At 52.4% G+C, this 27,876-nt stretch overlaps 2 protein-coding genes across 5 annotated transcripts in view; both read left to right on the top strand.

Annotated features, from left to right (window-relative positions):
• The first annotated feature begins 3,822 nt into the window (after positions 1–3,822).
• On the top strand, positions 3,823–16,005 carry TUBB3 (tubulin, beta 3 class III). Its single transcript, XM_006860254.1, has 7 exons — positions 3,823–4,772; positions 5,740–5,794; positions 6,976–7,121; positions 7,246–7,309; positions 13,465–13,573; positions 14,108–14,218; positions 14,865–16,005. Exons 1-7 carry the CDS (start codon positions 3,823–3,825, stop codon positions 15,938–15,940), a joined length of 2,511 nt encoding a protein of 836 aa, XP_006860316.1. The 3' UTR covers positions 15,941–16,005.
• A 9,319-nt stretch (positions 16,006–25,324) lies between these two features.
• Positions 25,325–27,876, top strand: part of DEF8 (differentially expressed in FDCP 8 homolog (mouse)) — a 14,095-nt gene continuing 11,543 nt past the window's right edge. For 2 of the 4 annotated variants that reach the window (XM_006860090.1, XM_006860091.1), the window contains exon 1: positions 25,333–25,456. In XM_006860090.1, the coding sequence (XP_006860152.1) occupies positions 25,333–25,456 (124 nt within the window). Of the gene's footprint in view, positions 25,457–27,876 lie in introns of all 4 variants that reach the window. The other 2 variants (XM_006860092.1, XM_006860093.1) reach the window with 2 other exon arrangements.

The raw sequence follows: 27,876 nt of genomic DNA, 5'->3' as shown, positions 1-27,876 counted from the left end.
GAAGCAGGGGAGTAGCTAGTGCTTTGGCCTCTGGCCACTGCCACTGTGCTCAGGACCCTAAGTGAGGTCTGGGTTTTCAGCACAAAGTACCCCAGCATTAAACCAAGGTGTCAGAAGTTCAGAACAGGTGTTGGCAGTCACGGACGGGTTCACGGAGGCTGTGAGATCACTTGTGTCTGTCACTCACCATTTGGGTGGGAGCTGGTGGTCAGCATCAGGGCTGCAGGACCCTCCCTCAGAATGCTCCTGGGATTGGGCATGAGGAACACAGGTTCACCCAGGTGGAGGGGTGTATACACTGGGCTATCAGCTGCCCGAGCCTCATACTGGCTGTGCCCTCCCAACTGTTGTGGGACCCTGCCGTCCTGCCCCCAGCATACCAGTTGTGTTCCGTGGTATGGTGAGGTGGGCTGGTCAGTGTGCCTGCCCACCAGTGGGATTCCCACCTCCAAAGATCAGAGAGAACTCAAGATTTCTGTAGACGGGAATAGCTGTGAGAGAGGCCCGCATCCAAGTCCTCTGCCCTGGGCACAGCGCTTCTGACACAGGCTCGGCCAGGCCAGAAGCTCCCCTGGCTCAGGACAAAATAAGACACACTGCCCGGCTGGGCTGTACCCATCAGCCATCCCTACACCAAAGCCGGCCAGTGCATCCCAGGAGCCCCAGGACAGGGTCACCCCACTTTTGATGCCAAGAAGAATGCTGTGGACGCTTTCTGCAAAAGGTTGTCTAATTCTCACGTCTGAAGTCTTGGCTGGGTAGATAATGGTGGATTTAACAACCTCTCAAAGGCCTCATTCACAGTTGGAAAGAACACCCTGAGGTGGAGACACAGGACAGGCCCCCAAAGCTACCCGGGGCCAGGAAACTGGGGCTTAGGGCCTGCACACCCCAAGACACTCATTTCCTCCCCAAGAGCTCACAGAGACCTGGTGCAGTGGACAGAGGACTAGGACACCCTGTGCTCAGGACTGCTTCACGCCCAGCTGTCACTGTGATCATGGGGACCATGGGTGAATCACTGGGAAAGGGATAGGGATGGGGTGTGGCTGGGGCTTCACAGAAGTCTTTACGGCCTGCTCTGAACCGTGAGGGTTACCTGACCAAAAATTGGTGGGTCTCCAGTTTGGTGAGTGCTTTGGCTGAATCTCCTAAAGCGAAGGATCTGCACAATTACACTCCCAACTGTCCACAATGCGCCTCACGTGACAAAAGCCACTAGAACTGGTAGCAGTATGTATTCAGAAAGTGAGGTCGACGAACAAAGGGCTGGAGCTCCTCCAAGGGGCAGTGGTATCGATACTGGGCAAGAGGAGCCAGGCTCTTCCCCACCAAGTGATATAACTCCATGGTTTCAATTATACAAAGTTTTACAAGACATTAAAGAGTGGATAGAGGATCTCTGGTAGCGTAGTGGTTACGAATCAGGTTGTGAACCGCAAAGTCAGCAATTTGAAACTACCAGCTGCTCCGCGGGAGAAAGATGAGGCATTCTGCTCCCGTAAAGATTTACAGCCTTGGAAACCCTGTGCAGGGTTGCTATGGTCCATGGCACTTAACAACAACAAAGAGTGGATAGAGGTCGAGGTAGCAGCTAGCTGGGGCAGCAAGGGACCCTGAGGTGACTAAGGTGTCCTGGTGAGTGGCTTAAACATTGAGCCGCTAACCCCAAGGTCGATAGCTCAACAACTATCTTGAGGGGCGGGAGGAACTAAGGCTGTCTGCTCCCGTAAAGACTCCAACCTCTGAAGCCCTAGGGAGCCGTGCCACTCGTCCTTTGGTTAACTGAGTCAGAATTGACTGGGTGGCTGTGGGTTTGGCTCCGGTTTTATGAGATGTCATTAGGAGCGCCTAATGGTTAACTGTTTGGCTGCCAACCGAAAGGTTGGCAGTTCGAGCCCACCCAGGGGATTTGAGAGAGCGGGATCTGGAGATTGTTTCGTAAATGTTTACACCCTAGAAGACCATATGGGACAGTTCTCTGTCACACGGGCCCACTATCAGAGCCAACTCCATGGCAGACAACAATGCTCGGTACAATTAGGGTTAGTTGGTGTTGTAGGATAAGCAATGGACTGCTAATCATAGGGTTGACGATTCAAACCCACCAACTGGCTCAGTGAAGAAAGATGTTGCTGTGTGGCCCTGTTAAGATTGATGGTCTTTAGGACCCTAGTGAGCAGTTCTGTGCCCTCTGGGGTCACTGTGAGTGGGAATCACTGGGTGGCAGTGGGTTCGGTTTGGAGTTGAGTGGGTGTTAGGGTGTGTCCACACAGAGGGCTGGGATCTGAGTGTGGTGGGGTCTGCATGGCCTGGGCTTGACTGGCCACCTGATGGGTCTGTTGTGGGAGGGAGGTTACAAGGACTGTCCCCTCAGCCTGGGCCTGGTTCTCTCCCCACTGCTGGCTAAAGTCTGACTTTAACACCTGCCTGTGTTCTCACTGGTAACCGTTGGATGGCCTCTCATCCCACCCATGAGCAGACTTCAGCAAATCTGGCTTGGGAGACCCACCCTCATCCCAGCCTCATGTCCCGACCACCATGAATGGCTTGCAGTCGACTGCACTAGAGACAAGGAGTCTGCCCTTGATGTGGTGCATGGCTCGAGGGCCTGCGGTGTAAGGCAGAGGAAATGGCAGCGTGGTGGGAGAGGGCCAATGCACCCCTCCTCCAGCGGATGTGGCTAGCGGATCCTGGTGGACTTCACAGAGGGTTGTGGGCCCTAGGTTCCCAAGACACAGCAAGCCCCTGGCCCAGAACTGCTGCGCCCCTGGCCCAGGGCTCACTTGCTCCGTGATGCCCTCTGCCCTGGTCATAGTCCCAACACACCTGTACATTTGTTTCTGAGATTGTGAAATCCTGGTGTGGCACTGTTGGGTAGGCAATGGACTGCCAATTGCAAGGTTGGGTAGGCAATGGACTGCCAATTGCAAGGTTGGCCGTTCAAACTCATCAGCCATTCCTTGGAAACCCTATACAGTTCATTGTGAGAGCTGACTGCACATTTAACTCCCTGGTCTGTCCCTAGGAGTCCTGGTGTGGTGTGTAGGATAAGCACTGGACTGTAAGGTCATTTGGAATCTCAGGTGGTTTAAACTCACCAGTCACTCATCAGAAACCCTATATAAGGGTCACTAGGTGTAGGAACTGACTCGGCAGCACTTTGAACAGTCTGTCTCTCAGTCTACCTTGAATCTCAGCAGCTTGGTGTCCAGCTGGCACTGATGATGTTTGAGGGGCCCTGGTAGAGACCTGCACATGTCACAGATAGGAATATATGCATGGGTGGGAGGTGCCGTGTGAGCAGACACGACACGGGGCTCTTCTCTGGGAAGACCAGACTTACAGGGGTAACAGGACAGGAGAGGGGCGTGGCAAGGAACTGGGCGCCTCCCTCCATGTCCTAGGCTTTAACTGTCATGTGGCTGCCCTTGGGGAGGGGCCTGTGCACTCCTTTAAAGAGGTTGGAGAAAGACCCCATTCTTCCCAGACCTCACCCTGCCCTGGTCCTGGGAATTAAGAGGCTGAGGCAGCTGAAGAGCTGGACTTTGCAAAATCTCAAAGGTAAGGCAATGAGAGCCGGTGGCCCTGTGACCATGCCCCCCTGAGCAGTCATGTCCTGAGGGCAGAGGTGGAATGGTGGACTGAAGACCCAGAGGATTCTGAGAGCCCAGACCACCTGTAACAGGGACTGCTCTCAGGAGAAGTAAGTGTGAGGACAACCCCACAAATCCTTATGGGCTCCCTGCACTGACCAGGGTGCTGGAACCTACAGACCAGGCCAGGCTGCTATTTGGGCTCCTTCCTGCGCAACTGGGGGCTATGTCCATGCAGGGAGTCCGGGGAAGGCTGTGGGGGTCCTTCAACACCACGCCCCCTGCCACCCCCCACTCGGAGCTGCCTGCCAACCAGACAGGCCCCTGGTGCTTGGAGGTGGCCGTCCCCGATGGACTGTTCCTCTCTCTCGGGCTGGTAAGCCTGGTGGGGAACATGCTGGTGGTGGTTGGCATTGCCAAGAACCCAAACCTGCACTCACCCATGTACCACTTCATCTGCTGCCTGGCCATGTCTGACCTGCTGCTGAGCATGAGCAATGTGCTGGACATGGTCATCACACTGCTGCTGGAGGCAGGCACACTGGCCATGCGGGCGGACGTGATGCAACAGCTGGATAACGCCCTTGATGTGCTCATCTGTGGCTCCATGGTGTCCAGCCTCTGCTTTCTCGGAGCCATTGCGGTGGACCGCTACATCACTATCTTCTATGCAATGCGCTACCACAGCATCGTGACGCTGGTCCGGGCGCGTTGGGCCATTGCCACCATCTGGGCAGCCAGCCTGCTCTGCAGCATCCTCTTCGTCACCTATGAGGACCACATGGCCATGCTGCTCTGTCTAGTCAGCTTCTTCCTGGCCCTGCTGATACTGATGGCTGTGCTGTACGTGCACATGCTGGTCCGGGCCTGCCACCACGCCCGAGGCATTGCCCGACTACACAAGCAGTGGTGCCCAGTCCGCCAGGGCCTTGGCCTCAAGGGTGCCGCCATGCTCTCCATCATGCTGGGCTGCTGCTTTCTCTGCTGGGGCCCCTTCTTCCTGCACCTCATGCTCATTGTCCTCTGCCCCCAGCACCCCACCTGCAGCTGTGTCTTCAAGAACTTCAACCTCTTCCTCACCCTCATCATCTGCAACTCCATTGTGGACCCCCTTATCTACGCCTTCCGTAGCCAGGAGCTCCAAAAGACACTCAAGGAGGCGCTGAAGTGCTCCTGGTAGAGCAAGCGGCAGAGGGCGTCCTTTCTGTTGTAGGTCACAGTACCAGCTAAGCAATCTCCAAACGGGGAACAGACTCTGGAGGAGGTGGTAAGGATGGAAGCATCTTGGGGGAGGCCCAGGACTCCTGTTCACCCAAAGCTGCGTTCCCACCTCTGCTGCCTATGCCTGGACGGACCTTCATGTGCTCCTGTCACCTGAGCCATGACATCATGGTGGGAAGAAAGGCAAAAGACCCTGGAGGAGTGTCCACTCTCAGCCTCAGAAGGACTGTGACCAGCAGAAATACGCACCCCACAGTGGCTGCCTGGTGAACTAAGATCTGTCTCATTTGAAGAGGCAGTGATGCCTTCTAAGAACCATTTCTAGGGCTCATTGGTGGCCAGACAGATAATACAGTACCTCACCTCGGCCAGACAGGCTAAAGTGACTGGTGCCCAGCATGCTGGACACATGCTCAGGTGGGAGAGGTCTGGTACTAAAGCTGGTGCCAACCTCCTGGAAGTTTGAGGGGAGGGATACGGAGGGAAGAGGGAGCCAGGATGAAGGACAGAGGAAAAAGTGAGTCTCCGAGATCACCCAGGCCAATCCACAGCCTGAGGACCTGAGTGCCCTGGGAGGGGCCTCTCGAGAGGGGAGCATGGAGACCCTAAGTCTCCCCCTTGGAGTCCCAAATCTCTTTGCTCTCAGTGGAGCACTCCATTGGGGCAGAAATGAAGACCCCCAGCTACGGTCCCTTCTTGGCATCCCTGCATTCCGTCTGTAGCTTCTCGGGCTCTGATAATACAGTGTGTACTCCAAGGTGGCCCCATTTGGAGGAATTTGAGGCAGGACCTCAATGAGGAATTGAAGCCATTGGCTGATTGGCTGCTGCAGGCCTGCAAAGGCTAGATGGTTTTCCAAATCCAAGGGAAGTTGGTGACAGGGAGTGGGCTCCGCAGTCTGCACTGGCCTCTCCTGGCTCAGGAGCTCACCACGGCCTCCCCACAGCCATTCTGCCCAACAACTGTTGCCCTTCCTGGTAAGGAGCTCAGAGAGGATGGGCTGATTGTATCAGGCTCTTCCAGAGTCTCCATTCCCCACCTACCAGTCCGACTGCTGACTCCTGGTGAGGCTGGAAGTTGCTTCCCTTCCTGGCAGGACTAGCCTTTGCAAGGAAGCAGGACTGTGCGTCAGGGTCGAGCTGGCACCAGAGCCCTCTGGGGACAGATGGGAGTTGGTCTGGCCATGAGCCATGAGCAGGGAGGCAGGATGATGACACTGCAGAGCTTCCTCCCCGCCTCAGACAAGGAGGCAACTGCTTCTGGCTCCAGGGAAGAGCCAACTGCCTGCCAAGGAGCCCCTGATAGGGACAGGGAGGGATCCCGGAACCGGGAGCAGGGAGTAAACCACAGAAAGCCACTTCAAGGATGCATTGTGGGGGAGGGGGCGTCTCTTGAGAACAAAAGAACTGGTTTTCTTGAGAGAGAAGAGAAGGGGGCGGACACAGCCACACCCACTCAGACACACTCTTGTGTCTATGAAATGGAAGGCTGGCTGCCTGAGATGGTGTGGCTTGTCTGAATCATCCCACTGTGGAGCGAGACTCTTACTGAAGGGCTTTGTTACTGAGCTAGCAGGAGTAGCCAGCAGTGTGTCTGTCTGTCTGTCTGTGTCTGTGGTGTGTGATATATATCACCTTCTTGCTTCCCTCTCCCTCTGGAAAACTGGTCACTTGTCCTCCAAGGCCCCACTCCATGCATATAATCACTCTGCAGAGGTGGTGCCCAGCTAGTGCAGCCCCCACCTCCTGCTCCTCACTATTACCCAGCCCCAGCCCGTAGGTACAGGTGACATCAAAGGAGTCAGTCCTCACCCCCTACCCGCCCAGCTCAGCCCCTCAATGGCACATTCACAAACTTGTGCGACCTTGTGCTAATTCCAGACACCAGTGGCCAGGACTATGCTGGGAGGCTGGGGTGGCGTTTCCAAGCATCCTAAGCACCTTGTCCGCTCCGCCACGCCGGGGACCGCGAGAAAGAAAGGCCCTCCTTACAAGGCCGTGGGGTGGGGCTGCTCAGGGTGGTGGCGACAGAACAAATATGAACAGCTCCTGGCTCTCGCCCCGCCTCCGAGATGGGGCGGGATCCGAGGGTCTCTATTGTCCTCCCTGGACCCCTCTGGCCCTGTGGCCAGATAGTCGGGGAGTCACCCTTCTGACAGGAGCGCAGCCCAAACCCCGAGGGGCTGGCCCGGTTCGGCTCAGACTTGCTGGGCTGTCGAGGAGGTGCCGCGCCCGCCGCATTGTGCGCGGAGACCTGTCGCTGCGTGGTGCTGATGCTGCGGAGCCGGTGCCGCAGTGCGCGGAGGTGCGCAATTGGCCGCTCGGTGCTGACGCCAGAGGCCGGGCGGGGCCCAGTGTATAAGAGTACCCGAGCGGGCGCCGCCGGCCCTCCGCAGCCAGCCGGGTCCGCTCTGTGTTGTATCCGTCAGCGCCGAGATGAGGGAGATTGTGCACATTCAGGCTGGCCAATGCGGTAACCAGATCGGGGCCAAGGTGAGACTGCGCGCCCCTCCCCTGTCCGTGTTCCCGCGGGAGTCGGCCCGAGGGGCGCCGGGCACTGGGGGCCTCCCTCAAACCGCACCCTGACTGCCAAACCGGGAACAAAGGGATGAGCTCAGCCCCAAACCGGGCGCCTCCTCACCTCCGACTCTTCCGCCCCTGCCCAGGTTACCTCAGGCATGTCCGAGCGGGCGCTCGTCGACAACTGAACTGTAGCTCCATCCACCCCTGTGCCCTCCTCCGTCGGCTGTGCGTCTGCGGGCCCGGGGCAGGCGACCGTAGCCCCTCGGCCTGGGTGTGGCCCTCTTTGGGACCCACACTCAGCCGTCAGCGAGATGGAGGGGCTGGGCAGGTTTTGGGTGGGGCCGCCCCTTCCAAAGCCATAACGATCCCCTCCTTTCCCCCCTGAGAAGCAGCATATCCTCAAAGCGGCCAGAGCCACCCTCTCGCTCCCATTAGCTTTCCGAGTTCCCCGTGGTGTCCTGCCTCATCCTGTTCTTTTGTTGTGTGTGTGGGGGGGGGGGGGGGGGGGAGAGTTGTGTCAAGTGGGTAACCTTGACACAGGATTCTGCTCTCCCCATGGCGCAGCTCCCCCGGGCATAGGGGGGATGGGAGGAGAAGCCTCCCCAAGTCTTGGATCTGGGAACAAAGCCCAAGCCATAAGGAGTCAGACCCCCACTATTGTCCCATCTCACAGATGAGAGGGCTGAGGCAGGAAGGGCTGTTGAAGCTGTATCCTGGGAAGCCTCAGGAGGTGACTTTTTAACCAACCGCATGAAGCAGATGTCACAGACCCAGGTCTAGGAGACCCAAGGTCACACAGTAGGTGGAAGACAGTTGTTATTGGCCCTGACGAGGTGCCATGGCTGGTGGGGCCTGCTGCCACCTGGGTCTTTCCTGGAAACAATACAGGGTGGGATCTAGCGCCCTGTTTCTGGATGGTGCCTAGTGGCTCCCAGGAGGAGGTGGGAGGAGACAGGTCCTGGAGGGGAAAGGGCCAAGGAAAGCCACCCGGAGGCTGTTGCCATGGGAACCAGGCAAGAACAAAAAAAAAAAAAAAAAAGCTAATTACAACAAGGGGGAGGGAGTAGCCACGTGGCTGATGTGTAAATTGCAAGTTTGACTCTTGGGTGGAGGTGCCTCTGACGGTGGGGAGACTCCCTAATTACCAGAGAGGACAGCTGTGCCTTCCCAAGGAGGAGGGCTGAGGGAGGGGAGGTGGAGGGAGGGAACCTCAAATCAAATCAGCTGAAGACAGCTGCTCTGGCCAGGTCTCTGGGACTGAGGGTTCATTAATGTAGTCTAGGGGCCAGGCCTGCCCTGAACATCTGCTCCTAGGCAGTTCAGGGGTCACTGGGGAGGGAGCAGGGAGGGCAGGTGGCCCAGGGGCCTGGGTAAGGATAATTCAGTTCTACGTTTCCCCACCACCCCTCCCATGGCTAGCCCAAGCCCTTGGACTCCCAGGCCACCAAGCAAGGTAAAGCCATGGCTAGGAGCCAGGACACCGGTTCCTGAAGCTGATGGACACAGGGCAAGGACAGTATTGTTTCTGATTCTCAGCATTGACTCTGGACTTTACCTACTACTATTTCCTTATTTTTTCTCTTGAAATTTGTGTTTGCTAAATTAATATCCTTTTTAACAATTCAAACATTAGAGAGGTGAATTTTGGAAAAAATAGTTACATTTCTCTCTTGTTCACCAGTGATTCACAGTTTAGTGGGGTTCCCTCCAGTTTCCCCTCCCCAGAAGGTCCCATAGACCAAAGAAAGAAAGTACTCACAGACTTGAGTGAGGAAGGGGCTGAGCATCTGCCTCTGGGGACAGAAAGTTTCTTGGACGGTGTCCACTTGGGAGTGTTGTCCCTGGTGTTGATGCACTGAACCCACAAGAACTAACTTTTCCAGGCCCATCACCATTGTAGCTGGTGGGATGAGCAAGGAGCTGTTTACCTGCCCACCCTACCTTGGTAACTACCAGTGCATGAAGGTGATGGTGATGTGGGTCTGGCCAGGGGTGGGAGCAAGGACCAGGAGAGAGCCAGTTTCCACTGAGTGATAACATGCATAATTTATTAAAGGGGATGGCTGGTGCCTAACTCCCAGGGGCACAGAGCCCAACTCCCAGTAAATGAAGATTGTTATCAATTATAATGACAGGCTTAATCCAGAATGGAGTCACACCACGAGTAGGGAAAGAACAGATATTTGAGTCTAGGTCTGTATGGACAAAGTGGAAGAGAAGGCTAACCCATCCTTATAATAGAGTAATAGAGGCAATGAATCTGGGGACCCCTAACCTCACCCAATAGTTCCCACTTCTGTTTGTTGTCCGCGGGGACCCCTTTCCTGGAGCCCTCTTTGTCTGCATGCACCACCATCTGCCTGTGGACCCCCAAGGCCTCCTCCTTCCTGGCTGTTGGGTGAGGCCTCTAGGGCGGGGCCCTGTCCTGACAGCCAATAAGAGGAGGGATTTCCTGTTTTGTGTGTGTGTGTGTGTGTTTGTGTGTGTGCCCCCCACCCCCACCCCATTGCGTCATGCAAGGGTTCCGCCCCAATCCCAGCTCGCCCTAAATGGGTTGCAGTGAGGCTGGGGCTGGGCTTGGGGAGGGATTTCCATTATACTTATCTAATCTCCCAGCCTGTTTTCTGCGGGGGCGCGCCACCTCTGTTCGCTCTGAGGTGATAAAGTCGCAGGCGCGACAAAGGCATCAGTACCATGGAGAGCGGCGGCCGGATAGCAACCACTGGGGTGCCCCAAGGGGCGGCTTGCAACCCGAGGGGGCGGGGTGCCTGGTCCACATCCCTATCGCGGGATCTAGAAAAGCGATCTCACTACAGTCCAGAAGGTGTCCTGTCATCTGAGACAGTTTCTCAGTTGTAGTAGTGATAATAATAAAGTACAGTTTTAAGTACTAAGCTACTCCGTGGGAGAAAGATGAGGCTTTGTGTTCCCGCACAGGTTTACCGCCTCAGAAACCCTATGTAGGGTCTCTATGAGTCGGAATCGACTTCACAGTACATAGCAACTTAACAACAACAATATTTTAATACTGTATTTTAGTAGTAATTTAACTACCTTATTGTTTTAAATTACTTTAAATTGGTATTAATTTTAATAGCACAAGTAATTATTAATATGTTCATCTATAAAAGAAGTTCTGGTGTGGCACTGTAGGATAAGCACCGGACTGCGAACTGCAAGGTCAGCAGTCCCAACCCTCCAGCCACCCCTTGAAAACCCTCTACAGGGTTGCTATGAGTCTGAACTGACTAGATGGCAGTTATAAAAGGTAAAAAAAAAACGTATAAAAGGTAAAAAAGTTGAAAAATTGTATTTAAGACTAAAGTTCTCTTTATTCACCTCCTCACTGCCCGAGTCCTGGAGAGGAGGGGCTGGGCTGGGCTGGCTCAGCTTCCTTCAGCACCTCCCTCTCTGTGCACATCCTTACACGCATCTTTATAGGAAAATGCACCTTCTCCCATGAGTGTTCTCTTCTTCTGTGTATCATTGCTCAGTTAGCTTTCTCAGTCAAGGATCTACAGTGGTCATGTTAGTAATAATCTATTTCATTCTCATTCTTTCCAACTGCTCCACAGTATTCCAATGTATATTGATTTTTAAAATATTTTAAATATTTATTTAAGTTATTTATGCATATGACCTTTAAATTTTAAAGAGCATCTAAGGCCCTTTAATACAATGAAGCCAACATTGCTAAATGCTTTAATATAGCGGATCTTGTGCTCTAACAACTCTCTGAGGCCCACACTCTAGAGAACTTCCCATGGGGTGCGTTAATGGCATAGAGAGCCCTTCTTGTGCAGTGGTTACAAATTCTTGGCTGCTAACCAAAAGGCCAGTCATTTGAACTCACCAGCTGCTCCATGGGGGAAGCTGAGGCAGTCTGTTCCCATAAAGATTACAGTTCTACTGGTTCCGTTTGACAGAATTGGGTTTGATTTTGGTGTGGCTCTGGTGTGGCGCTGTAGGATCAGCACTGGACTTTGAACCACAAGGTCGGCAGTTCAAACCCACTGTCTACTCCTCAGAAACTCTATACAGGGTCACTATGAGTAGGGATTATTGACACACCGACACTTAGTAATGGCATGGTGGCAAAGGTCACTGTCTCCTGTTCCCACACAGCTCCTCTATTAGCCAACAGGGGCTTGTGGCTGAGGGTGTCTCTGGAGCCAGAGGTTTGGTGTACCACAGGTCTGTGGGGACCAAGAAAACCAATAGCTTTCTGACACAACCAAGGAGCAGGTTGAAGGGCTCAGACCAGGTCACAAATGCCTCAGTAACGTGTCTACATTTTTATTTTTTCTAATTGCAAAATTGTTGTTGTTGTTGTTAAGTGCCGTCGAGTCGGTTTAACTTATGCTTAATGCAAAAAGAGGAGTACTGGTTTGGAACTATATGATAAGCACCAGACTGCTTGTTAATCACGAGGTTGGCAGTTCAAACCCACCAGCTGCTCCTCAGAAACCCTATACAGGATCTCTATAAGTCAATGACACTTAACAGGCACACAAATGCAAAAAAAAAGAAGAAAACTTAGCAATGACACAAATACACCCAGGAGGAGAAGATCTCCCTGTCTCCCATGCTGAGCGCTGACTCTGACCAGTCTATGTTGGTGAATTGTCAAGTGTTCATCAGTGAATTTTATAATAATTACAGTTTGTGCTTTTTAGTTTTCTACATTTATTTTTAACTGAACATTTTTTTGTGTGTGTGCAAACTTAATGCATGCACATGACAGGGAATTCCAGCATCAAAGGGCGTTCAGTGAAAAGAGATCTATCTCCAGGCCGGTACTGTGCCCCCAGGGGCATCTGCCAGGAACAGCCTTACATAAATAAGCACATGCTCAGTGTTTTATAACCTGCTGCTCTCACAGAGCAATCATTGCAGTGGCGTGTGACTCACATGTAGAGGCGCTTTGTGTCTCAGAGCCTTCACACCCATTAGCTCATCAGAAAGTCACTCCAACTCTGAGGAGTAAGGGGGAGGTGGACAGGGCGAGATGAGTCGCAGCGTGTGGCCCCCTGCCTTGTGGCTAGTCATTTGGGAAGGGTCTCCAGGGTGGTAGAGTGTTCAGCTTGTTTCTATGTGTACACACTTCACTAACAATGTACCACGCCAGGTTCCAGTCAAAAGCGTTGCAAAGTTTAACACTTCTTTTTTATTTAATGTTTTATTGTGAATTATGTGATAGTTTACATGGGAGAACATTAGCTTTACATTCATTCTATCGTATATCGTTTCATTGCCATGGTTACAATCCCCTCCATGCATCACCAACCAACCAAAGGGTATACCCTACAAGCCTGCCCCCCCACCCCCGGTCATCAGTACACAGCTCCTCTCCATCTCTGGGTCTAAAGTCCCCAGCTGCTCCATCTCTCCATGTCATCATCTCTGCCTCCATCTCTGGCATCACTGCTTCTCTGGGTAGGGTCCCGCTCTCCGATCTTCCCCCCTGATGGTCCCAGGGACCTCCACTCCTAGACTACAAAGTCAACCAATCCCCTCCTTTTGCTACAAAACATCTACCTTTACATTTCCAACCCTCACAGTCAGTCCTGATAGCAGTTATTCAGTAGTGTGCCACATGAGTGCTATCCCCATCTCCTTTCATCAGCCCCACCCAGACAGATTGGATACTACTCAGTGGAAATTCTATCTTCCTCCACGCCCTCTGGATCTAGGCTCCCTCTTTAAAGCTTGTAAGGCAGTCACATCTTGCCTTTGTAGGCCCCCCCCCTCCATTTTGGGTAGTCTACTCTGTGGCAAAGTTTAACACTTCTGATCATCCTGTCCTCATCATCAGACCCTTGTTACAGGTAAGGCACCAATCCCCATGACTCATCCAAGGTCACCTGGCTGGTAAGGGGTGGGGCCCAGCTCCTTCCTTCTCTGCCTTTCTGTCTGTCTTCCCACTTGGCTGAAGTCTGGGGAGCAGATATGAGAAGAGCTGAGGGGCTTCTGCCCATGGCAACAAGGGGATGGCCTGAGGACAGCTGCTCCTCCATAGTCACAGGAGTGTGGGCGAGTGGGGCAGGACCCTCATTCACCCTTCCTTGCTCAGGGGTGTTCAGGGAGTTGAGGCCCTGACTCCTCACTCACACCCTCTTCTGCAGTTCTGGGAAGTCATCAGTGATGAGCATGGAATTGACCCAAGTGGCAACTACGTGGGGGACTCAGACCTGCAGCTGGAGCGGATCAGCGTCTACTACAATGAAGCCTCTTGTAAGTACTTGCCCCAACTGACCTGGGGGCCACTTGGCCTCCTCCTCCATTCTGGGAGACACTGATGGCTGGGGCCTAGTATTCCATCCAGGGGCGGGGACACTGATAGCTGGGGTCTTGTCCTCTTTTGCCTGGGGTGGGGTGGGGAGGTTGGTGGCTTGGCCATAGCTTTGCTGCCCTCTAGAGGCCAATAGTGAAAGTTGAGTGTGGCAACCAGATCCCCAAAGCAAACCAGTCAGAGGTCAGTGGAGACGAAAAGTTCTGAAGGATCTCTAGCAGATGTACAATGGTGGAAGGCCAAGCACCTTACGTGGGGAGCTGGTGAGATAGGAGCCCTGTTTCCTGGGCATCTGACTGATTTTGACTGTCCTGGGCCCCCACTATCATGTGGCGGAGCTGGGTCAGGGCTCAGCCCCAAGTTTCTGACTCCAGATTTGACACAGAGTCAAGGGTCAGAGCAGAAGCCATAAGGTAGAGCAGGATTTGGGGACAAGGAGGGCCCTCTCTAACTCTATTAATTATCCACATTCCCAGCTCACAAGTATGTGCCTCGGGCCATCCTGGTGGACCTGGAGCCAGGCACCATGGACAGTGTCCGCTCTGGAGCCTTTGGGCACCTTTTCAGGCCTGACAACTTCATCTTTGGTAAGGTCCCTTGCCCTGTCCATCACAGGTGAATCCAATCTACCGTGGGGGGTGCTAAGTCAGTCCAGCACCGGGGTCATCAGGAACAGACTGCTTAAGGGATTTCACGTCTAACAGGGTGTCTAACAGGGTGTAACACAGAGATGTAAGTGCTTACAGCAATGTGGAGATCTGGGTGAGGAATGTGGGGGCCCTATGCACCAGCCTGGCAGCTGGATGCTGGACACGAATAGCAACAGAAAATGGCCTCCAGCCATCACACCTAACTGATGGACATGAATTCACTTCCAGAACCCAGCTAGTGGTTGTGGTTAAAGCTTCTGAATGGTCAATCAGAGGGAGGGTGGGTTAGGGTAGTGGGACAGTGAACAAAAGTGACTAACCCAAAACCCTTCCCAATGTCACTTGTGAGCAGAACTCTGGTGTCCAGATTCCTGTTTAGACCCCTTACCACTGAGCACTCAGCAAACATGGTCCCAATACTCCTGATGTGGTAGAAGCCATGCAGGGTATGGAGGTGTGTTGTCCAAGGGCACCTCAACTTCACAGAATGGGGAGCAGAGGCCCCTGGCTCTCACAGTGGCCACTGCATGTCTGGCCAGAAATCCCTGACCTGGGTCTCTGCCGTCCTCATCTGCCCCTGCAGGTCAGAGTGGAGCTGGCAACAACTGGGCCAAAGGCCACTACACAGAGGGTGCAGAGCTGGTGGACTCGGTCCTGGACGTCGTGCGGAAGGAGTGTGAGAACTGTGATTGCCTGCAGGGCTTCCAGCTGACCCACTCGCTGGGTGGAGGCACAGGCTCAGGTATGGGCACACTGCTCATCAGCAAGGTACGAGAGGAGTACCCCGACCGCATCATGAACACCTTCAGTGTGGTGCCTTCACCCAAGGTGTCAGACACCGTAGTGGAGCCCTACAATGCCACGCTGTCCATCCACCAGCTGGTGGAAAACACAGACGAGACCTACTGCATCGACAACGAGGCCCTCTATGACATCTGCTTCCGCACCCTCAAGCTGGCCACTCCTACCTATGGAGACCTCAATCACCTTGTGTCTGCCACCATGAGTGGCGTCACCACCTCCCTCCGCTTCCCTGGGCAGCTCAATGCAGACCTGCGAAAGCTGGCTGTCAACATGGTACCCTTTCCCCGCCTTCATTTCTTCATGCCTGGCTTTGCCCCACTCACTGCCCGGGGCAGCCAGCAGTACCGGGCACTTACTGTGCCTGAGCTCACCCAACAGATGTTCGATGCCAAAAACATGATGGCAGCCTGTGACCCACGCCATGGCCGCTACCTGACCGTGGCCACCGTCTTCCGTGGACGCATGTCCATGAAGGAGGTGGACGAGCAGATGCTGGCCATCCAGAGCAAGAACAGCAGCTACTTCGTGGAGTGGATCCCCAACAACGTCAAGGTGGCCGTGTGTGACATCCCGCCCCGTGGTCTCAAGATGTCCTCTACTTTCATCGGCAACAGCACGGCCATCCAGGAGCTGTTCAAGCGCATCTCGGAGCAGTTCACGGCCATGTTCCGGCGCAAGGCCTTCCTGCACTGGTACACGGGCGAGGGCATGGACGAGATGGAGTTCACCGAGGCCGAGAGCAACATGAATGACCTGGTGTCCGAGTACCAGCAGTACCAGGACGCCACGGCTGAGGAGGAGGGCGAGATGTACGAGGATGATGATGAGGAGTCAGAGGCTCAAGGCCCCAAGTGAAGGCCCCTACCAGGAGCTGAAGGCCAGGCCTGGGGGGGTGGGGCAGCAGTTTGTCCCCAGGGCCCCACCCCTAGCACAGCCCTTAGGCTCCACCCCCCAGCTGCCAGTGCTTTGCCTGGGGTCCCCGAGTTCTGTCACTCAGTATTCAAGCCTCCCCATCCCATGAGCCCCGAGCTCTAACCTCTGACCTCCGTTTCTGTGTTGCCCCAGTGTCTCTTTGTTTTATTGTGGCTTCAGGCCTGACATCTATCGTTTGTGATATTTTTTTTTTTATTGGTTTGTGTTGATTTTTAATTCTTTTGGATACTTAATAAAATTATTGCTGTCAGATACCTCTGCTTTGTAGATTTCTTTTTATTCTTGGAAGCTGAGCCCAGAGGAGTGAGAAGGGGCTGACCCGGAGGCTTAGGCAGGGGTAGGGTATGGAACTCGGCTGGTGTGTGTGGAGCCTGGAGGGGCTTCTGGAACTGAAAGCCCTGAAGAAGGAAGGGCTTGAACCTGAGCCCACTCTTACCAGCACATTGTCCAGTGGCTTCTGGATGACTTGAGGGACAGGGACAGCCTCCATGCTCGCTTCCTTGTCTCCCACTATAGGCCATGACAAAAGTGTCCCCTCCAGCACTCCTTGGCTGATGTATGTGTTAGACATTAGAAGACAAGAGATTAACATCAGACCTGAAGCACAGACTAGGAAGGGTCCCTCACTCAAAAGACGGGTGTGTCCAGTGGTGGGGGACAGCGGCCTCAAGGCTAGGCACAGACCTCTAAACTTATCATAGGGGTGCTGAGCTATTTAAGGGGCCAGTGTCTGGGACCTCAGCCCTAATTCAGGCTGTCCTGGGTACCCTGAGCTCTGGGTGCTTCGCACCCAGTATATGGAAGCCTAAGTTATGTGCAGGGCAGGCCTGTGAGTGGAGCCCCCACCTCCATCCCCAAACATCATGGAGCAGAGACCAGCCATGCCTGCTGTATCCGAATCTGATCCAAACAATTAGTGAACATAATCCAAGGGTTCTCACCTAACCCACTAGGTGTTGGGTGGTGTGTTACCATGGGGGCTGCACCTCAGTACCGACTCTCACCTTCTGAAGGCTCTGGGTGGTTCTGCCTGCAACTGTAGTAAATTAAAGGAGGGTCCAAGGGCTTCTTCGGGGTCCTAGGGAAGATTCTGGAAGTCATCTCAATCCCTTGCACATGGACAAAGCGCTTTCCTGGCTGTTAATCTGGTTACTTTCCAATGAGAAGCTAAGCCCCAAGATGACTTATTGATAAGAGGTCGACATCACTCAGCTAAGGTGCTTGGGCTTCCATTTCATAACCTGCAGGGATGAGGAGTGGGGAGGTGGGGATGAAGTGTTCTGTTCTTCAGCGAGAAGCAAAAAGTCAATGCTGGCGACTGACAAAGTCCACTGGCACTGTTAAAATGGGTAGGCATGAGCCAGAAGATGCCACAGCCCCAAACTGATGGAAAAGTCTGGTTCCAGCAATCTCACTTTACTCTCTAGAGGGGTTCTGGTTGGTCAGGCACCATCCAATATGGAGAACCCTATGGGACGATGTTTCAAGGCCAGCCATATTATTGGCTGGTCCATCCTTAGGCCCCACCTCCAAAGGGCTTTGTGCATCCAGCCGGGAAGGTTGTGAAGCCAGCGATCCTGGGACGCAGGGCTTATGTATGGATGGTGGGAAACCGATCCATAACGCGTGCAGCTGGCGAGATCACACTGGGACGGAGGGGTTTGAGACTGAGTCTTGCACAGCCTTGAGCCAGCTGGGGAGCCCTCAAAGACCTGGGGGCCTGAGACAACCCCCTGACTGTGGGCGGATCCTTCCCCTCTCTAGCGTCTGTTTCCCCACTGCAAGGAGTAATTTACCTCTTGCATTGTGGAATTGGGCTTCATTTTGGTTTTCATTTGAAATTAAAGATTTCTTCTTTTAAAATTCTTTGAAAACAACTTGCTTGGGTAACAGCCAGTGTTGGCGATGACAGTGAATATAGTGAAGATTTTAAGCACTGTCACGGTCGCCAGAGAAAGAGCCTGTTGTGTGTGTCCCCAATGTGAGCTATGCCTCTTGTGAGAGTTGGGGGCAGATGTAGTCAGTGTGAACCAGGTGAGAAATGCTCCTCAGATCAGGGCTGAGGAGAGATCGATCTGTTTCCTGGGGAGCAGAGTTAAGACAGATATGGAAACTGGGTGGGAATACCCCGTTGGAAGCAGCTGGACTGGGCATGAAGGTGCTTCCCTGGGTGAGGGAGACAAACATGTCCAGGTCCTCCAGGTGACTGGACATCTGTGGACACTGGTAGGACTGCAAACCACAGTGTTTCTCAGCCTGTGACCTGGAGAACAAGATTTCTCAGCATTGGCCTTGGGGGTGTGGTGAATGAGTGAGGAGGAGTGTTCAGATTCTGGGACAGAACAGATGAGGGGATTGAGAGGAGGGATCCTGGATGAGCCTGTGTTGGTTCTGAGCAGTGGAGGGTGTAGGTCCTTGATGAGCTGGGGAAGGCATAGGAGGAGCGGGCTCTGAGGAGAGCCCAGTGTCATTGGCTGTATTGTGTTTGAGAAGGTTTCCAGAGGACATGTCTAGAAGGCACTTGGACATCAGTCCTAGCATCTTGGGGAGAGGTCCAGGAAGGTCTGTGCTGAGAAAACTTCTGCAAAGGAATGTTTTCAGAAGTTGTCGGCCTGGAAGCCACCACCAGGGAGAGAACATTCGCCGAATGAAAGAAAGGACCCAGGGACAAGCTGGAGTATGTTTGTGTCCAGAGATGGGGTGAAGAGGAGGAGTGGTCAGTGGGGAGGGGCATAGAGATCAGATGCAAACAGAACCTAGAGCCAGCTGGGTGACATCTCCCTCTAGGTCTGAAGCCAGAAGAAGCTTGGCTATTGGCAGGTCCCAGAGCTTCCTCCTGCTCTGCTGCTCATTGGCTGTGGGCTCTTGGACAGAGAACTGAAGAACCCGGAACATCCTTCCTTGAAGGAGCCCCTCTTCCAGCTTTGTATCTGGTGTGTAACTAATGCTGAGTGCAGGGCTCCACCTGCTGTTGGTGTGTTATTAACTCATGATGACTATGGGAAATGCATAGGGTTTCCCAGGAGTGACTGGTGAGTTTGAACTGCTGACCTTGCACTTAGCAGTTCAGTGCTTATTTTACAGCACCCCACCAGGACTCCAGGTGTCACATGGGTGGCCCCCAATTAATGGGCCCTGGTGCAATGATGGCCCCTCAGAGCGAGCTGTACCAATCCCAGAAGCAGCAGCAGCAGTGAATGATCCAATGTTTCTACAGAAAGAGGAAGCTGAGTCCCAGGGCTCAAGGGGTCCCACACCTGTCTACTGTCTGTCCCGTGTCTACCTTAGTGAATCCTTGGCTCCTCCTGTGGATGCAAGATCCACTGAGTGAAAATGCTAACTGCTTCTATGGAGTGGTGGAGTGAGGAGATGGGGATGGCAGCAGCCTGTTCTTTTGAGTTTATAAACATCTGGGAAGCAGTAGACATCAGCCCTAAAGTCTCACCCTTCACTTCTCTACTGACTAGCTGGTAACCTTGCTGTGCCTCATTTTCCCCACCTATAAAATGTGGTGAGTGGCAGCACTTCTGTCCCTGGAGGCTGTGAAGACCACACAGGGTGGGAGCTCCAGGCACATGTAGCTGCTGCGGCGGTGTCTCACTCCATTTTTCTTCTAACCACTGTTTTTTTTTTTTTTTTTTTTTTAAATATATAATTGGTGGTGGTATGTGCGTGGAGTCTGAACCGATTCATAGCGACCCTGTACAGGGTTTCAGAGGCTGTAAACCTTTACAGGAGCAGAAAGCCTCATCTTTCTCCCACGGAACAGCTGGTAGTTTCGAACTGCTGACCTTAAGGTTCGCAGCCCGATTCATAACCACTACGCTACCAGAGCTCCATTTAAATATAATTAATGTCACTTTATTTTACATGTGAATAATGTTGAAATGGCAAATGTTTTTGTTATGTATATATTTATCACACGTTTCTATCCACTAAACAACTATTAGGGCTCCTGTGCAAACTTATTGAGATAGCATAAATATTCGCATGCCTTTGTCTACAGAGAGCTCCAGCTATATGATTTGTAGTGATGAATAAAAGAAAGTAAATACTAAGAGAACTTTAAAAAATAATCATAAAAGAAAGGAAGCTGGAGTAGAAACACAGAAACACGTTCTTCAACGGTTTATACCTAAAAAGGAGTGGGGTACATAAGATTAACCACTGTTTTTTTTTGTTTTTTAATGAAATACCATCTTTTTTTCTTTTTTAATAGGCTGTCGCTTTGATTTAAACCAGAGTTTATTGGATTACGGGAAATCTCGAGAATGCAGCCCCATCTTCCTGAGAACAGCGGAGACGTGTGGTTGCCTTGCCGGGAGGGCCCTTGGAAGCCGGGGCGCCCGGCCCCCGGGCAGCCGGCGTGTCATGAGCCTCCGGGCCGCGGGCGGCAGCAGCGGTCCGCGTACCGGATACAAAGTAGTGAGGGCGGCGACGGGTTACAATGTAGCGAGGGCGGCGGCTGTGCGGTGAGCCGGGCAGGGGAAGGTGGGGCCAGGCTTGGGGAGGGGGGTTTGCCCACGGGGGCTCACGAGGCTTGGGGAGGGGGGTTTGCCCACGGGGGCTCACGCAGCTGGCCACCCAGGACTGGTACGCTCCATTTCCTTAGGCGGATGCCGAGGGGTGAGTGACCCGCCCGTCCCGGTAGTCCGGTCGCCACCTTCAGCACCTCATCCAGTTGCAGGGTGGGGGGAAGCGTGGAAGGTGGAAGACCAGGTGCGTTCCCAGCCCCCATCGGGCAGTGCTTAGCACCCCAGCATGTCTGTCCCACCCCTCTCCAGGTGACATTGTCACCTTTTCTCTTGTAAACAAGGGCTGTCTGTGGGATAAGCCAGGCTTTGGAACCTCTGTGGCTGTGTTATCCTCGGTTTCGCTGATCCGCTGTGACCCTCAGCTTCCTCATCTCTGAACTGGGTGGGAGTTGACACCGCCCTTCCCTGATGAAAAAGGGAGATAAAAGGGTGCCCAGAGCAAAGTCGTGTTGTTGTGGGCAAAAGTATAGGGAGGGATGGTTCCCACTACCTGGGCCCTGACTCGGGTGGTGACCACAGTCTGGTCTTCATGGGTGGTAAACAGTTTTTAAAAGAACAGTGACCCTGGTCCCTGCGTCCCACTGGTCCTCAGCAACAGGCTTCGTTCCAGGTCTGAGCACAAACGACAGACCTTCCTCTCCTCTACTGCCCTCCAGGATGGCTCCTGAGTCCTCCCAGTGGGAGCTTGGGTGACAGGACCACCTCTTGGTGGCTAAGCAGGACGTTGGAATATGATTGGGGTTGTCAAGGGCCCATCCAGAGTTTCAGTTCACCTGCTCTCAGTGTGGACATTGTCTAACCATCAATTCCTTGCCCAGTACCTCAGGATCAAGATGGAGGGGTCAGGACTGGTGACCTTTAGAGAGAGTGGGTTTGTGGACGTCTTTCCTCTTCTGAGCCCAAGTCTGGAGAGTTCTGGGAGCAGACCTCTCTGGGGTCACCGTGATGGGAGTGCAGTGGAGATGGAGATACCTCTGCTTAAAGTTAGCCTTACCCACTGTGCCCCCCTACTCTGCCCCATGTGCTGGGATACTGTCTCTCCTGCCTGCAGCAGCTCAGGAGTCAGGGAGATAGGATTGTTCCACTTGATGGGAGAGAAATTTAGGCTGGATGAGGCTTCACTCCTTTATTCATCCTTTGCATCTGGCCACTGGGGAGTTCATCACCTGGGGCTTGTTCCTGTTCTGTGCACTGTTGGGAAGGGCTGAGGTGTTTTTGCCTAGGTGACATTATTACCTGGCAGGCCTGGCTCGGAGCTCTTCGGGCCATATTTGGTAACTCTGGGATGTTTCCTGGGTACCCCAGGAATCACGCTATAGGAAGAAGGTCCTGGGGACTAGCACTCTTGTCCAGTGTTTGGGGTCAGACAGGTCACGATATAAGAGTGAGGTTTTATGTAGCAGTAGCTCAGGCTGCCAGCTTCTCAGACACAGGCTCATATTGATTTCCCAACCCCCAAGAGGCAGGTGTTCATCCTGATATATGGGTTAGAAAATGGCATGGATCTTAATTACAGAGCCAGAATTCAAATCAGGACTGCCGATTCTACAGAATAATAGGCATAGTGTAGTAAAAAGTCATAGGCAATATGCTGTTTAGTGTCTTCAGCATTTTGTGTTAAGACTTCATTTTGCTTGGATTCATCATCAGCACTCATGGAAGAAGCATCAGTCCAGAAATCAAAAGAATTGCATTAGGCTACTCTGCTGCTTAAGACCTCTTTAAAGTGTTCAAGAGCAAAGATGTCAGTTTGAGGACTTAAGTGTGCCTGATCCAAGCTATGGTATTTTCAATAGCCTCATATGCTTGTTAAAGTTGTACAGTGAATAAGGAAGACTGCAGAAGAATTCATGAATTTAAGTTGTGGTGTTAGAGAAAGATACTAAAATTACCACGGATGGCCAGAAGACAAACAAATCTGTGTCGGAAGAAGTACCACTATAATGCTCCTTAGAATCCAGATGGCCAGATGTCGTCTCTCATACTTTGGACATATTATCAGGCGGGACCAGTCACTGGAGAAGGATGTCATACTTGGTAAATGGAGGGATGGAGAAACAGAGGGAGACCCCCTAACGAGATGGATTGGCACAGTGGCAGCAGCGATTGTGAAGATGGTGCAGGGCCAGGCGGTGTTTTGTTCTGTGATACTTAGGGTCACAACCAACTGGATGTCACCTAACAACAATGTAATCTTCACAGTAACCCCATGGGGTCTGCCCAGCATATAGGGTCAACATAGGTTGGAATTGACTTGACATCAGTGGACAGTTAGTATCCCCAAGGCGTCCTGGGGTGGAAGGAGTCCTGCCTGAGGAAAAGGCAGCTTAGCCATCTCATCGATGGCTCCACAGGAGAAAAGAGCTGGGGACTTGCTCTGGTAAGGACTTCAGCCTTGGACACACTATGGGTCAATTCCATTTGGTCCTGTAGAGTCGCTATGAATTGAAACCAACGTAACAGTATACAACAACAACAAATTGTTTTCCTCACTTGAAACACGAGAAATTGGAAGCAAAAAGAGCTTTAGGTATTGACTAAGATTCCACAGCAAAGAAATGGCAGAACTAGGGTGTGAGAAAGGTCCCCGAGAGGCTGTTGGCTGACCAGTTAGGATTTGTTTGGGTTATAAGAGCCAGAACTCCTCCCCATTTCCTCTAGTAACAGGGGTTTAAATAGAAAGAAATTTCTTCCTGTCTTGAATGAAGCCTGGGGGGTGCGTAGCTCAGGGCTCATTTGGAAGCTCCTTCTTCCACGTTCCAATAGTCTCATCCATGACTTCCAAAATAGCCCAAGGTGGCTGCTTCTGCTCCACTCATTATATCTACATGTCAGGCAGTAGTAAGAAAGAAGGGCTCCTTTAAGTACAGTTCCCAGAAGTCTCACATGATCCATCTGTTCACATTCCAGTAAGTACAACATGGCAACATCTAATAGTGCGGGAGGATAAGTCCTTATCGGCCAAGCTAATAGCAATGGCTCCCCTCTCAAGAAGAAGAAGGAGTGGATGTTGGGACAGCTTGACTTTTCCTCCTCTCTGGGTGTTTTGTAGAACTGCCAGTCTGGGGCAGGGCTGAGGGGGGACAGGGAGGCACAGGGACATCAGGTGACTGTCGCTGACCCAAGTTTCCTGTGTGACCCAGCCACAGTCATCTTGTGGTAGGCGGAGAGTAGGCACATCTCTGTTTCCTGTTTGACTGAGGAATTCAGTCACCCAAGCCACCTCCCATCTCAGATGCTGAACAGGAAGGACAGGTGCCCGGGTCTTCTGTCTTTTAGGAGGAGGGGCAGTGAAAAGGAGGAGTCAAGAGCCGTCACTCATAATCATGAATTGTTTTCGACTAAACAGGTATAGAGGAGCCCTGGTGGTACTGTGGGTTAGGCATTGGACTGTTGACCACTGTTTCAAACCCACCAGCTGCTCCATGGGAGAAAGATGATACAGTCTGCTCCTGTAAAGATTTACAACTTCAACAACCCTACATAAAGCCATTATGAATCAGAATTGACTCCATAGCTTGATGGCAGGTATAGCCACCACTCACTCCTTCATCAGTTGGTCCTACTGTGGTGCTTGCATGTTGCTGTAATCTTGGGAACTATGCCCCGGTATTTTAAATACCAGCAGGGTACACCGAGGGTGGACAGATTTCAGCTGAGCTTCCAGACTAAGACGGACTAGGAAGGAGGAAGGGTGGACGACTCCTATCATACTTGAGACATATTGTCAGGAGGGACAAGTTCCTGGAGATGAACATCATGCTAGGTAAAATGGAAGGTCAACAAAAAAGAGAAAGACCCCCAATAAGATGGATTGGCACAGTGGCAGCAGCCATAGGACCAAGCGTAGCAACAATTGTGAGGATGGTGCATGACTGGGCAGTGTCTCGTTGTGCTGTGTATAAGGTTGCTATGAGTCAAAACCAACTGGATGGCACTTAACAACGACAACAGCAGCAGCAGAAAGATACAACGGAGTATAACAGTATCTGTGAATGTACTACTTAAAACCATCTCCAACTTCTCAACCCTAATCTACCTTACTAAGAAGTCACCCTCTGAGGCAGAGACAGCCATTGTCCCCATTTATGGATGAGGAAACAGAGGCCAGCAGAGGTTAGGATCCCAGCCTGGCTCGTTAAGTCAGGGGACACATTGCAAACCAGGCTTCATTCCTGACTCAGACAAAGACCCCTACCCACAGCTGGAGGAAGAGGAAAGATGTGGTTGTGACCTCACCTCCTCCAGAGGGGGTTTAGGCACTGACTCCTTGATCTCCAACTCCCAGGTGTGGGGCCTTTTGGCTGACCAGGGTCATGTGCGGTCATTGTCTGTGGAATTTGAATCCAGGCTGGGGAGTGCAGGTATGGCCCGGTGTCTGTGGTCTGGGTCACAGCCTGGGCAGCTGACACAGGAGAGAGTGGGTGGACTGGGCTCCCGACCCCCAGGGTCAAACAACCCTGCACTGGAGGCTGGAGCCTGGGCTGCCATTGCCTGGTGGCACCTTTGATGAGTTAGGACCCTCTCTAACAGGAGTGAGAAGATGCCATCACTATGGGCTCTCCCCTGGGGTGAACCTGGGTGGTAGAGGCTGAATATTCTTGGGGAGAGCTAAGGATTGAGGCAGAGACTTGGGGCTGCCGTACCCAGACACCCACCCTCAAGGATAGCAGTAAGATCTCACCTCTGAAAGCCCAGAGTTAATCAGGGGCTGGGGCCTCACAGAGCCTGAGCCCATCACTCACTGTGCCTGACCCTCCCTCCCCCAGGTGGGATGCTATGGAATATGATGAGAAGCTGGCCCGGTTCCGGCAGGCCCACCTCAACCCTTTCAACAAGCAGCTCAGTGAGCAACAGCATGAACAGAGGTCTGGGGAGGAGGCCCCGGACCCCACTGCTGAAGGTGGGTACTGGGCTGGGCTGGGGCTGCCGAGGGAGGGGATCGGGCCCCACCAACCCCAACTTTCTTTTTTGGAATGACCCCTGCATAGGCCTGTCCTTGAAGGGGATTAGAGGTGGTAACTGTGATGGGGGTGCGGAGTGGGGGAGTGGAACCTGGTGTACAGCCTATTGAATCTCTGTGAAACTGATGTCACATCACATTTGCTCAGATACCACCCCACCCCCACCCCACCCCGCCCATGGCTCCTCTGTGTCTGATGTCCTGACAGGCCCCCATTCACCTCTGGCTGCCTCCCTCATTACCCCCCACCTCACTCTGCCTCAGCCCCTCAGCCTCCTCCCTAAGCACACCTACCCCAGGGCTTTTGCACTGTGTGGAACTCAGATACCTGAAGGGCTGCCCCCTCCCTTTCTTCACCCTCTTTGTTGCTGTTCTGTGCTGTGGAGTCGGTTCCAACTCACAGCGACCTTGTACAGGGTTTCCGAAGCTGTAAATCTTAATGGGAGCAGAAAGCCTCATCTTTCTCCTGCGGAACCCTGAGGTTCACAGTCCGATTTGTAACCTCTATGCTACCGGAGAGGTTTTTCCTGCTCACTGACCCTGGACTCCCTCCATTGCCTCCTTTTTTACTTTTCCCTCCATTCTAAAGTTCATTTCCTTATTCTGTGTCCCCACCTCTACCCAGAATTAACCCTCCTGAGGCAGTAATTGTCTGTCTTGCCACAATTGTATCCAAAGGCCTGGCACACAGTTGTTCTGACTCAGAGAAACTCTGTATAGGGTTTCCAAGGAAGGTATGTGGGTTTGAACCATCGACCTTGCGGGTAGTAGTCCAGTGCTTATAGCACCACACGAGGACTTCTGGCACACAGTAGATGCTCATAAACACCCCGCCCTGGGCCCAGCATACAGTAGGTGTTCATAAGCACTCAGTCGGGAGGAAGGTGAGCCTGGGGCTTGCAGATAAGGTCAGGAAGGTTCTGGGTAACCCTGCAGAGAGGACTAGAGTTGACATCAGGTTGAGTGGCTTTATTATAAAGCCCAGCTGCCTGTTTTTTGTTTTTAATGTTTTATTGTGAATTATGTGATAGTTTACATGGGAGAACATCAGTTTTACATTCATCCTATCGTATATCGTTTCATTGCCATGGTTACAATCCCCTCCATGCATCATCAACCAACCAAAGGGTATACCCTGCAAGCCTGACCCCAGTCGTCAGCATACAGCCCTCTCCCTCTCTAGGTCTAAAGTCTCCAGCTGCTCCATCTCTCCACGTCATCATCTCTGCCTCCATCTCTGGCATCACTGATTCTCTGGGTAGGGTCCCGCTCTCTGCTCTTCTCCTTTGATGGTCCTAGGGACCTCCGCTCTTAGACTGAAAAGTCAATCACTCCCCTCCTTTTGCTACAAAATGTCTACCTTGACATTTCCAACCCTCACAGTCAGTCCTGATAGCAATTATTCACTATTGTAACACAAGAGACCTATCTGCATCTCCTTTCATCAGCCCCGCCCAGACAGATTGAATACTATTCAGTGGAGATTCTACCTTCCTCTGCACCCTCTGGATCTAGGCTCCCTCTTGAAAGCTTGTAAGCCAGTCACTTCTTGCCTTTGTAACCCCCTCATTTTGGGTAGCCAATGTCCAAGTTGCCCATCCCTGTCTACTCTATGTATGGAGGCTGTGGGAATGATCCTTGCTGTAAAGATTTGTTCCCTCTTTTGAGCTACTGCATCCATAGGAGTAGGTCAAGTTCATCAAATTGTATCAGATTACTCTTTTTTTCCTCTTCTTTCTTCTTCTAGTTGAGCTCTGATCATCCAGTCATTGCAGCCAGGTCAAGTGGGTATTATCTGCAAGTGTGAGTGTTCTTGTGCACATGCCCTCTCTTCTTATCAGCTGTAAGTTTCATTCTCCACTCTAGTCCTCTGTCTTGCCACACTGCTGGCCAACTGGGTCTCCACCCGGGTTCACAGGAGTCTATTGAACATGGTTTGAACTTAGCTCACAGCTTCATTGCTGTTTTCTCTCACTTCTCCTTATTGGTGACGAACGTGGTCACCAATCAGAGCATGAGTCTTGCTCTTGGAAGGGGACCCGACCACTTGGCTTGATGTCTCCTGGGCGAGCAACTTGCTTGTTTTTGTAGTTATCAGTCGGACTGCCTTTATTGTTCAGTATTTTTCCCATAGGTCTTTCTTTCAAGAAGTATCTTTTGTTCTTCTAGCTGCTGCAGGCTGGTCTGCTTGTCCTTTCAAGTGGAAATTTTCCACCTCAGAAGATTCTGAATGTGGTTCAGGATTCCACCTATAATCTTATGTAATGCAGAGGCTTTGCAGGAAGCCTCCTTCACTGGGCACGTTGTAGCCCCATTTTAGGTATTCCAATCAGTTATAGGCAGAAGATGGACTTACAAGC

Source organism: Chrysochloris asiatica, unplaced genomic scaffold, assembly GCF_000296735.1.
Source record: "Chrysochloris asiatica unplaced genomic scaffold, ChrAsi1.0 scaffold00037, whole genome shotgun sequence".
Taxonomy (NCBI): Eukaryota; Metazoa; Chordata; class Mammalia; order Afrosoricida; family Chrysochloridae; genus Chrysochloris; species Chrysochloris asiatica.
Note: the sequence above shows the minus strand (reverse complement) of the source record. Positions and strands in the feature narration are given on the sequence as shown.